The 12,684-nt window shown below is 38.7% G+C and overlaps 1 protein-coding gene across 1 annotated transcript; it reads right to left on the bottom strand.

Moving 5' to 3' along the window:
* Positions 1-6,371: 6,371 nt before the first annotated feature.
* LOC149206603 (uncharacterized) lies at positions 6,372-7,217 on the bottom strand. The gene has a single exon (XM_089397748.1). The coding sequence runs from the start codon at positions 7,215-7,217 to the stop codon at positions 6,372-6,374; it is 846 nt and encodes a 281-aa protein (XP_089253874.1).
* Positions 7,218-12,684: the final 5,467 nt, after the last annotated feature.

Genomic DNA, 12,684 nt, shown 5'->3' with positions numbered 1-12,684 from the left:
GCCCGTGGACATGAAATTGCTAGAGGAAGACCCTACCTTCATTCAAGCGTTTTCCAGCGTGGGATGCCTACACTTTTGCCAAAAGCTACAGGGTTTCCTTGCGTAGATTGCCAAAGACTTTGCTATAAAATTCACTGGAAAATAAATGAAAGCTGGTCTTCTAAACCTTGCAGTGTCCCCTGACATAATTTCCCATGCTACAGAGATCCCTAGGTCTGGTGAGATGTGGTTCAAGGTTCAGAAGTTCAAGCAACTCAATTGTGATGATTTTCTCAAGGATGAATACAAAGGAATTGACATGACCATTGAAATTTCTAGGGTTTACCTCAAAGAGCATTTTTCCAAATTTTTAATGGTCATCCAGAAATATTTTACATGTGAAGGCAGAAGAAATCAAAAAAAAAAAAAAAAAACTTAGAAAATTCAAATTTCGTAGCAACTCCCCATAGTTAAGCTGAAAATTTGCCACGAAACTCCTGTAACTTATCATTGAGGAAAATGCAAGGAAACATTTTAGTTAAAGGAGTTCTAATGGCATGTGTTTAGCTAATAAACATCAATGAAGACTTCAACACTGTCAGAAAGGTCAAATAGCTAGCAGATAGGTGTTTTTTGAAATTTGCTACCAAAATTTGCTATAGAAATTCTGGAAGTGACTGTTTTAGTAGTCACCGTCGAGCTCACTTTCTGACCAAATGGAAAGGAGTTTTGGAAATCTGAAGGATAATTTTGTTCATCACGAGCTCATATACAAAAGCCTCTCTCATATTTTACACAGACATCAGGGTTTGGAAGATATGCACTTATCTTTGAGGCCTATTTTACAGAATTTTTCCTAACCAGATTTGTTGCAGAAATTTTGAAATTCAACTTGGTGGAGGTCCAGGTCAGCAAAGTCAACCAAGTCAACATCCACGTGGCATGAGACACATCATCAGCTCCAACGCATTCAGAAAATCAGTTGGGTTCGATAAGCTTTATCAACATAATTTGGTTGATTTCATTAATGTTGGAAGAGTCATACTTGTATTCAATTTGTGCAAAATCGAAATCCCTAAGATTTCTCAATAGGTGTTAAGTAGGAAAAGGTCTCTAAACTGATTGATCGAATCTAGCCCCAAGTGGTAGATTTTTGTAATTAATGATATGATGTTGGTCTTACTCTATATAAGTGTAATTTTTTTACTCTAAGAGGGTGGATCGATAATGTGAGAAGCTGACTCTATGTAAACTTTTGATCCAGCTAATATATATTGCAGCAACTCTGTTTTTATACCTAAGACTCATGTTATGGCTTTATGTGTTCTTATCATGTTTTCTATGTTGCTATTAGTGTTCAAAGTATTTTGATTACTTGGAATTCATGTCAAATGCTCCAACTTCCTTCATTTGCTATGTATGACTGTGAATGTTTATTTGACATCAGTTTTAAAGCTAGAAATGCCTAAGTTTCCATTAAACATTGTTGTTTGCCAATGTTTTTCTTTTATTTGACTCCATGCCCAATGGTGGCAGCCATCATATTCTCTTTCACTTGTAAAACTACATAAAAAGAAATCAAAGTTAGCCATCTGTAGTTTTGAGTTGATTAAAGTGAGTTTGATAAGTGTTTTGAGAGAGCCCTCTCAGATTGGAAGGGTCAACTTCCAGTCAAAGTGGCTTGAAATAGTTATGTTGGGTTGAATATTGACACAACCCAACCCTTTTTAACTCAGTGATAACAGAGTCTTAACTTAATCAACCTTTGTCATAGTGAATCCATTCATGAAATATTAAATAATACCTTTAATTTTAACAAATATTGATAAAAATGTTCAAAAATCATTTTGTTAAACCCTATCCTTATATATATTCTTAATAAAAACAACTCTTATTTTTTTTTATTTTTTTTCCTAAGTAATCTATTAATATGTACAGAAGGTTACAAAGAGGACAGGGCCTCGAACAAGGTATCGAAGAGTGTCAACATAATCTGGACTGCCCCAACATCGGGGAAACCAGTCCAATGAAAGCAGAAATTTCAAAAATGGTATCACTTCTCAAGTCCAGACCCCACAAAAAACAGTAAGATGGTTCCATATAGGAAGCCATAACCCAAGCATCACAAGCAGAGAACAAAGAAACCAGATAATGAACACCTGGGCATCCACAGCTGGCCTCGTACTATCATCAGGCATCCCCTGCCTGTTCTCCATCCCTTGGTTTCCACCCCTTGGATTCCACCGATGTGAAATTGCGATGCGATCTGAACGCAATCGCATATCGCTGGAAGTAATGGACTTTCCCTTTGGTCTGCCCATACTGCGATCTGCCGATGGGTCCGCGACATCGCATCGCACAGGAGAGAGTGTGTTGGCTCCGCCCTTTGGAAACAACCCGATGCGATATTGCGATGCGATCTGATCGCAATCGCATATCACTGGAAGTAAAGGCATTTCCCTTTGGTCTTCCCAAACTGCGATCCGTCGTCGGGTCCTCGCCATCGCATCGCATATGAGAAAGTGAGTAGGCTCCGCCCCTTGGAAACCGCCAATGCGATATTGCGATGCGATCTGATCGCAATCGCATATCGCTATTAGTTAAGGCCTTGCCCTTAGGTCTCCCCATTCTACGATCCGCCAAAATAGCGATGCGATCAGATTGCAATCGCATATTTCTGGTTATCGATCTGCGATCCGCCATTATTGTTGCATTGAAGAGAGCCGAAGTCTGAGATATGCTGGAGCGAGCAGAGGCATGAACCAGAGCTGAGGACAGGATATGATGTCCGGAACGACTTAAAACAAAGCCGATGAACCCTGCTCTTCTCAAATGCAGAGGTCCATTGATCAGAAGCCAAATATCTGGCTTGTCCTGGGTAGGCTGGTGTCGCCCCATCTCGCCCCACCCCTGGCCCGTCATATTTAACGCCCACCTATATATCCGCATCCGGGAGAGCTGCATCCCTTTGAACCAGTATTTTGCATTCCTGATTTTGATCATGATTCTGAATTGTGTCTAGAGCACCAGTGAGAAGAGTGTGCCTAGTTTCCACCCCCAAATTGGCAAGCAGATCAACGACCTTGTTTCCTTCCCGTTTAACGTGATTGAATATGATGGCACTATTGGTATGAAGCGATTGTTCTATTGCATCCAATCTGGCTTCAAGTCTCCAACTGTTGGCAATTTTATGCGCATGTGCCCCATTGAGGAGTTGATTGGCCAGGTTGATGAGGATTAGGGAATCACCTTCGATCTCCAGAGGTTGGAAGCCATGACGCTGGGAAAGGAGTAATCCTTGCTAGAGACCCTCCAGTTCAGCTGAGTTATTCGTGTCCCAGCCAAGGTTTCTGAAGTAGATTAGAAGAGGTGAACCCTTATGATCTCTAAATATGCCACCAAATCCTGCTTTCCCAGGATTACCCTTTGAAGCTCCATCAAAGTTGAGTTTGAAAGTATGCTTTGGAGGGGGGGTCCATAAGTGCTTTCTGATGTTGTTGCCTTCTGAAGGTCTGTGATTGTGAGTACCTTGTGGGAGTTGTATGTTCCAATTTTCCCAGATGGCTTTCTCATTTGCAAGAGTGGGAAAATCTTCCATGTGCCAAGTTTGAAGCGCCAAGGTCTCTTTAAGATTGAGACAGAAGTTGCCCCAAATGATTTCTACAGGAGTGCTTTGATCTTTGAATATGCGCTTGTTTCGTTCTTTCCATATTGTCCAAAGGAGAAGGCCGGGAATCAATCTCCATAATTGGTTGAGAAGTTTGCTTTTATAAGGGTTCTGGTGCCAATGGCGAATGGAGTTGATTATATCTTCGGACACTCTGCATCTTTTTTGACAACGGAAGCTAGCTTTCTCCCACAGTTGGTTGGCAAGAGTACAAGAGTCCAAGAGGTGTTGGAGCGATTCCTCCTGAGAATTACAATTGGGACATATGGAGGGCCCGTGAAAGTTTCTTTTCCTAAGATTGTCCCAAGTGAGGATTTTCCAGTGCCCAACAAGCCAGAGGAAAAGGGAGACTTTGGGCCACGTACCCGGTGACCAGATTCTGCCCCAGATAGGATCCAGGGGCATTGGATCATTGCAAATAATTTTATAAGCCTCTTTGGTGGTGAAGGAACCTTTTGGGGTATATCCCCATCTTAAGATATCCCTGCCTACGGATGATCTAATACGTCGATTCTGGAGCTCACTCTCCATGACCTCCTTAGTCTAGTTATCTGCATTCCTGATTAGCCTGTCGATCTGCTTCCATTGCCTGTACCCCTGTTCTGTCTCCGGAATCCATTGTTGCTGGATGGATTCCTTTTGTTGCTCCTCCCACTCTTGGCAAGGAGGCAGTCTATAGATGCCATTGAGCTTTGGTAGTTGGTTCCAGGCATCCGTCCAGAACCGAGCAGTGTTGCCATTCCTTATTTCCCAAAAGTTGTGTTGTTGGATCAGCAAGAAGTGTTGTCTGGCCGCGTTCCATATTAATGATCCCTTTTTAGTTGGAGTGAATCTGATTAGCTCCTCCGTTGGTCTGTGATTGGCATATTTGGCTGTCCAGATGGTTGCCCATGGCTTATTGGGAGCAGAGAGCCATTGCCACCATATTTTTGCACCCATGATGACATTGTTGTGATGAGGATCTCTCAGGCCTATATCCCCTTGTTCTTTGGGCTTGCATGCTGTCGTCCATTTTGCCAAGGCCCATTTGCGATTTGTGCTAGTTGCACCCCAGAGAAAATTGCGTTGTAGAGCTTTTATTTGTTTAAGGACCCATTTAGGCGCTGCCAGGATTGAGAAAAGGTAGAGAGGCATTGCATGTAGCACAACTTTGATTAGCACTAATCTGCTAGCTATGTTCAAAGTTCTATGAGTCCATAAAGTGAGATGAGATTCAAGTTTCTCAAGGAGCATATGCCAGGAGGCGTGCTTGATGGTATAATCTATTAAGGGAGCTCCAAGGTATTTGGAAGGCAAGGAGGCTATGGAGAATCCCAAAATGCGGGTAATAGCATGTTGAGTAACAAGGGGGGGTGTGAAAAAAGAAGATTTGCGATTTTGCCATATTTATGCTCATCCCTGAAGCATCAGAGAAATCATTCAGAAGGGATTTAAAAAGGGAGGCTTCCTGAACAGAAGGGTATCCAAACAACATGTTGTCATCCACGAATTTTTGGTGAGTGATGGCTGGAGAATTGTGTATGGATAGACCTTTGAGATGCTGGGAGAGGAGGGCATGTTTGATATGGCGACCCAGACCTTCCGCCATTAGAACGAAAAGGAATGGGGAAAGTGGATCTCCTTGTCTGATGCCTCTAGAGGGGCTAAAAGGTCGAGAGGGTATGCCATTAATAAGGATAGAGAAAAAAGTTGTGGAAATTAAACTCAGAATCCATCGAACCCACATTGGGGAAAAACCAAAGGCTGTTAGCATTTTTTGAATATAGGTCCAACTCAACTTATCAAAGGCTTTAGAGAGGTCAATCTTGAGAATCATACCTACCTGTTTGGAGTGCTTGAGGGAGTGTATGATTTCATGCGTGAGGATGATGCCGTCCAATATTTGTCTGCCTTCTACGTATCCAGCTTGTTCAGGCGATATGAGCAAGGGCAGAAGTGGCTTCAACCTGTTGGCAATGACTTTAGATATCACCTTGTAAATGACATTGCAAAGTGCGATTGGACGAAATTTGTCTGGAGTGCTGATGTTCTCTTCTTTTGGGATGAGAGCGATGAAAGTTGAATTTAGGGAGGGCAGAAGCCAATGAAGAGTATGCGATTCCTCCACCACTTGCCACACCTCTTCTTTTATAAGGTCCCAGAAGGTGTGGAAGAATGTAGTAGTGAAGCCATCCAGGCCAGGAGCTTTGCCCTCCTTGAGCTGGTTCATAGCCAAATCCACCTCCTGAGGCATGACTGGTCGCAGAAGGAGTTGGTTGTGTTCTTCTGTGATGATTTTCGGCACATTTTGAGTGATCCTTTCTATAGCAGGCCGTCTATCAATTTGGGGTTCTTGATGGACTTCCTGGAAGTGACTGATGAACTCCTGTTCGATCTCTGCATGGTTTTCCACTCTTTCCCCTCCTTGCTTTTGTATGAAAGAGATGGTATTGTGCATTCTTCTCTGTATTGTTGTTCTGTGGAAGAATTTAGTGTTCCTTTCTCCTTCTTTCAGCCATCTAATCCTTGATTTCTGCTTCCAGAGGATTTCTTCCTGCTTTCTTCTCTCCTCCAATTGATTGTGAATGTGCTTTTCCTGTTCCAAAGTCCCTTCCTTGTATCCCTCTGTGATTATCTGTTGCTGGAGTTCTCTCATTTCTTTGTTAAGTTCTTGTTGAGCCTGGAAGATGTTGCCAAAAGTCTCTTGATTCCATCATTTGATTTGGGATTTCAGGAATTTGAGTTTCTATTGAAACTGAAACATTTTTGAGCCTTCTGGCACAGGGAAGTTGTTCCAAGTGGATTTGATGAAGTCTTTGAAAGCGGGATGTGTGAGCCAAAAAGCTTCGAAACGGAATGGATGCCTGATCGAGTTTCCTGGTCTTTGCCATTGGAGAGAGATAGGCCAATGATCAGAGCCTGAAAAAGGAAGAATTGAAGTCGAGATGTCGCCTCCAAGATGCACTGCATTATCAGAGATGAGGTATTTGTCTAGTTTGAATGCGATTTGATGCCTTCCAACCCTGTGATTGCTCCAGGTGTGCATTCCATTGTAGAATTGCATATCAATAAGCAGATTGTTTTGGATAAATTCTTTGAAGTGGCCATTTTCCAATTCGAGCTTAGCGCGACCTCCTTGATTTTCCTCCAACTTGGTGATCATATTGAAGTCTCCTCCAATGATCCACAGTGGATGGACTCTGTTGAAGTTAAGTGCTTGTATTGTGTCTAGAAGAGCAATTTTGTTACCTGCCTCCTGTGGGAAGTAAACATTGGTGAGATGGCCATGAATGTTGGTGCCGATTATATGAAAAGTAGCTTGTATAATGTGATGGGAAGCATGAAAGTCTGAAAGCGTTATGGCTTGCGTGTTCCAAGCAATAGCCAGTCCCCCGGAGGCACCCGAAGCATCCACTGCAACCGAATGACAACCCGGCCATGCTCTTGAGAGGATGTTTCCAAGAGTGTTACTATTACATTTCGTTTCCTGCAAAAAGAAAATCTGAGGCTGCTCCTGTTTTATCATGTTTTTTATCATCCTGAATTTCCCGGGGCTATTGAGCCCTCTTATATTCCATGAGGTGAGCTTCATGGTTCACTATTAGTGGTGGACTTGTAATACTTAGTCAGCTTAGCATATCTGCCTGAGTCTACCAGGATTTTCCCTATTGCAATAGTTCTTTGAAGATCCATCTTTCTTCAGTGTTTTTTGGAGTCTTTAGGGGGCTGCCATCCCATTGACTGCCTGGCTGTATGCCCAGTTGTTGTTGTTGGTAAGCCCCGGAGATGATGACTTCCAGTGTACTGAGCTGATGTTCTTGAATCTTGTCGTAGTATTTCTTTCTACATGCTTTCTCAAGCTCTTAAATGTAAAGTCCTCCCAAATCAATACTTTCTGGTTCTTCTTCCATGTGCCGCGTCTGACTGCTTTTTGCTGAGGTGATTGCTGGGGGCAGAGATTGACCGGGGATACCGTCAACATCCATTTCATTATGTTTCCGATCAGGGTCCTTTCGGGCCGCCTCAGGGATTCCAAAGCTGTCTATAGGGCGACGGGAGTCGGAGAGGAGCCAGAAAGAGGGGGGGAGAGGATGAGATGATCAGCGTTGGGATTGGCATCGAGATCTGAGGTGGATCTTCTGAGGTTTTAGCAAGAACCTCAAAGCTGTTGCTTATGGAGGGGATGAAGGCAGCATCCTGCTAGGGCTTTTTCCCAGTGGAAGGTTTTTTATGCGATCTCTTACGGTTGCCGACCTTGGTGAAGCCATCATGGGCCGACTTGTCTGAGAGGTCCGAGGCTTGGGGTTTGGAATTTAGAGGACAATCCCGGAAAATATGCCCATGGGCATGACATTTACGACAACGAAAGGGAACATGTTCAAAATCCAAGGGCTGGATCCATTCATAGTCATCATGGAAGAGACTTACCGAGTCCGGGAGGGCTTTGTCCAGGCGCATGAAGACACAAATACGAGCATAGGAGGTGTATCTGCGCAGCTTCGTTTCTTCAGCAATTTTTATAAATTCCCCCAGCCCCTTGCCTATGTCTCTGAGCGATTCTTCGTCCCAATATTCCGACGGGAGCGAGTACATCCTGATCCATACTGGTGCCCAGCTGAAATCCTCCTTGTCAGGGTTAAATCTCTCTACCCAGTCCCTTAAGTACAAACCAGCTGAGTTGAAGAAGTAGGGACCTTCATCCATGACCCTGTTCCGATCTTCGATGCAAATGAATATTGCAGTGAAAAACCCTTTAGGTCCTAGCTGCAGGGTGACATGTCCCTTGGGTTTCCATTTGGCAGAGATCCATCCTTGCAAAGCTTTTTCAGTCGGCCAGAATCCAATAAATTTTCCAATGAGCACATGGTCTTTCATGTACTGGATGTGTCCATTGATTCTTTGGCTGGGAAGTTCTATCTTGGGTCTTTCAGCCGCTATGGGTTTGCATGTCGCTGATGTAACCTTGGGCGGTTCTTGTTGCCCATTCTTTTCTTCCTTTACTTCACTGTGCCTGTTTGACTGATCAGTGGAAGCATTTGTCGTTTCTTGCATTGGGGAGTCTCTATTATCTGAGTCTTCATGTTCTGGACCCGTCGGCTTTGTCGAGTTCTTCGTTGGAGGAGCTTTTGCGGTTGAAGGGGAAGGCTTTGAGGCCCCCCCTGAGGGAAAACCATTGCAGAGCGGACTATGCCTGCAGTCTATTGTCACGGTGAGGAGGGCAGACAGAGGGCGGTGGCAGAGAGGGTTCAGACTGCGCCGTTGCAGGGGCATTCAGAAACCCTAGGTTGCAGAGCGCCTTTTACCAAAATCATCGTGTAATTCAAAACAACTCTTATTTTAATAGACATCCCTATGTTTATTAAATATCTCTTTTTATAACATATCTTTTTATAATCTTTGATATATGTGGATCTCTAATATTTAGAATACATTCACTCTATTTTTTCGCAATTTTAAAACCCTTTTTATAAATAAACCTGATAAAGTATTGATTTACAAATTAATGATCTTTTATTAAAAACATAAACTTATAAAAAAACCATAAAAATTGGTCACTTTTAAATTCACTACCAAACATTACATATAAAAATATTGCCTCTAATAATTTCTATGTATATAGATAAGAAAAGAATATTAAAATAATACTTTTCACACACAATTTCTCGACTTAATAGGATTGGCGGAAATGTTAATTACCACTGAGAAGGTGGTAATTTTATTATCTCCAAGAAGGTGGTAATGTTATTATCACCTTAATGTTTTCCTTTTTATGTAAATTGGTATGAGTAGACATTACTCGAAAAAGATGAATTATAAACACAAGGGAATAATATTAAACCCTAGGGATTAATATTATAAATCCAAGGTATATAAAACATAAGATAAATATTATAAACCCTAAAATAAAGATGGTTGACCATTGTTGACAATGGTTGCTTTTCATTTTGAGACAGTCGTTGTCACAATGCGACGTTGGATCATGGTTGATCATGGTCAACCATATCTATTCGACGACATTTCATATTTATCTTAGGGTTTATATACATTGGGTTTATAATATTAATTCCTTGGGTTTAATTTTATTCCTTTAGGTTTATAAGCCCTTGGGTTTAATGCTAAAAACTGAAGGAATTATAAACCCTAGGGAATAATATCAAACCCTAGGAATTAATATTAATTACAAACCATATGAATTATATTATACCTTGGGAATATGAATCCTTAGATTAATAAACCAACGGGAATTTAATATACCCAATGGGTTAATAATAAAACACCAAGGGAATAATATTAACCCAAGGGATTAACACTAAAAACCTTAGAGCTTATATTCCCTTGGGTTTTAGTATTAATCCTCTCGAGTTTATTATTCCCTTGGGTATAATATTATTCATAGGGTTTATAAACCAAAGGGACTAATATTATAAATCCAAGGATTGATATTATAAACCCAAGGGATTATTACTAAAAACCCAAGGGAATATAAACCCTGGAGTTTTTAGTATTAGTCCCTTAGTTTATTATCCCTTGGATTAATATTATTCCCTTGGGGTTTTAGTATTAACCCCTTTGGTTTATTAATCTAAGGGTTCATATTCTGAGGGTATAATATTATTCTCTAGGGTTTATAATTCCTTGGGTTTTTAGTATATAACCTAAGTGATTATAAATACAAAGGAATAATATTAAACCCAAATAATTAATATTATAAACCCAAGGTATACAAACCCTAAAATAAATATTATAAACCCTAGAATAAAGATGGTTGACCATAGTCAGCCATGGTTCAATGTTGCATTGTGAAAAGGATTGCCTCAAAATGAAAATCAATCATTCTCAACCATGGTCAACCATGTTTATTTTAGGGTTTATATACCTTGGATTTATAATATTAATCCCTAGGGTTTAATATTATTCCCCTGGGTTTATAATCCCTTGGGTTAATATTATTGCCTTGGGTTTATAATCCCTTGGGTTAATATTATTGCCTTGGGTTTATAATCCCTTGGGTTAATATTATTGCCTTGGGTTTATAATCCCTTGGGGTTTTAATATTAAACCTTAGGAATATGAACCCTTACACTAATAAACCCAAGAGATTGATAATATAAACCCAAGGGTTACTACTAAAACCCCAAAGTATTATAAACCCAAGGGACTAATATTATAAATCCAAGGTATATAAACTCTTGGATGACCATGATTTATATTGAACCTAAAGGATTAATATTATAAACCTATGAATAACAATATACCCTAAAAATATGAATCCTTAGATTAATATACCCAAGTGGTTGATATTATAAACCCAAAAGAAAAATACTAAAAACCCAAGGGAATATAAACCCTAGAATTTTAAGTATTGATCCCTTGGGTTCATTATCCCCTAGGTTAATATTAATCCCTTAAGTTTTTAGTATAAACTACTTGGGTTTATAATACCAATCCCTAGATTTTAGTTTTCTAAGAGCTCATATTCCTAGGGTTCATATTTATATTATACAATTTAAAATTAAATAATAAAAATTAACATTTAATATTAAATAGTTATTATTATCAAGAAATAATTATTATAACTTATAATGTTAATAATAATATTTTTATTGCAATAGTTTTTTTATAATATTTTATAATATTATTTCTATTGTTACATATTTATTAATGATAAATACAAATGAAAGTTTCCACTATATCAACTATATTAATATTTTTAATGTAATTGAACTAATATATAATAAATTTTTAATATCATGCTTTCATAATCATTCACTAAACTTAAAACATCTTTAATTAATGCAATCATATTAATTAATTAATAAGGAGATTTGTCACATATTTATTGTATTAATTAATGTTTGGGATTGTTTACCCCTTATTATAAACATGGATGTTTGGCTCCTATGGTACATGTGTTCCCATGTGGTGGTTAGCGGTCAAGTACGGTTTATATTGTTCGTATAACTTATAACTTATGTGACTACATTCAAGTGTAATGATTATAATGGTTATTAATTTAATTAATATTCATTGTTTTGTGTTTTATATAAGTTATCTAATTATTGTTAGGTTAATAATTAGGTTTTACATTAACATGGTCTATTGATGAGAGTTACATGATAGTGATGTAAATGATATTATGTAGAAGAATACATGCAAATAAAAAGGGGTTTTGAGTTTAAAGTGCTTTTAGGTATGGTAGATGTGTTAAAAAATGATCATATCAATATGATATGTTTAATGATTAGTTTAGGATAAAGTTGATTCAATAATTTTAAAGTTAAAATTTGAAGGAGAACCAAATGGTTTTAATTATTCATTACACGACTCAAGAAATTTTGAATGGTGATTGATACATTTGTTTAACTCTATAATATAGTAGTATTCTATTTATATGATGATAATAATGTTATACTAGTTAAGTATTATGTCACTTACCCTTGGTTAGAATTACAATATGATATTATTGCAATTTCACTCTTTTATATTTTGATTTATTTTGACTTTTTTGATTGGAATATGGTAATAATTTTTTTAAGGAAATCATGGTTTTTTGTTTTTAAAATTTGTTTTTGAATGTATAAATAGATTTAATACCTTGAAACCCCCTCTAACACTTAGATCATGTAGATTTCATATCTCAAACTTGTGATTCTAATGAATCATTGTCAGTTTTCAAACAAAATTGACCATTTACATATGCAGATTACAAACATAGAGTATTTAAATTATGGCTATGATTTGTTGAATTAATATAGCATTAGTGTGATAGTTGATATGTGGTAGTGGATGAGACACTTTGTAAACCCACTAAGTGACACTTGCAAAGCCCTACAAATGAAGATTTTACAAAACAATTATTAAGTTATATGTGATTTTTGCCAACCATGAATATTAGCACTAATACTTGGAAAAGGTTACAAGACATTTGGAAAGTCCTTCTCTAAGGATATACGAAACAACCCTTGCTTGAAAGGGGTAGAAATATCAACCTTGTAATCACATTCAAATTCTTGGAGTTGTAATGCCTCATGCTCTAGTACACTCTGTAGGAGATTGGG

This window comes from Pinus tabuliformis, chromosome 1_2, assembly GCF_031772625.1.
Source record: "Pinus tabuliformis cultivar Carrire ecotype Pingquan chromosome 1_2, CPIR1, whole genome shotgun sequence".
Taxonomy (NCBI): Eukaryota; Viridiplantae; Streptophyta; class Pinopsida; order Pinales; family Pinaceae; genus Pinus; species Pinus tabuliformis.
This window is presented reverse-complemented; position numbering and strand designations above follow the sequence as displayed.

Coding starts and splice junctions, on each gene's coding strand:
- LOC149206603 (XM_089397748.1), bottom strand. CDS start 7,217: ATGAAGCTCACCTCATGGAATATAAGAGGGCTCAATAGCCCCGGGAAA.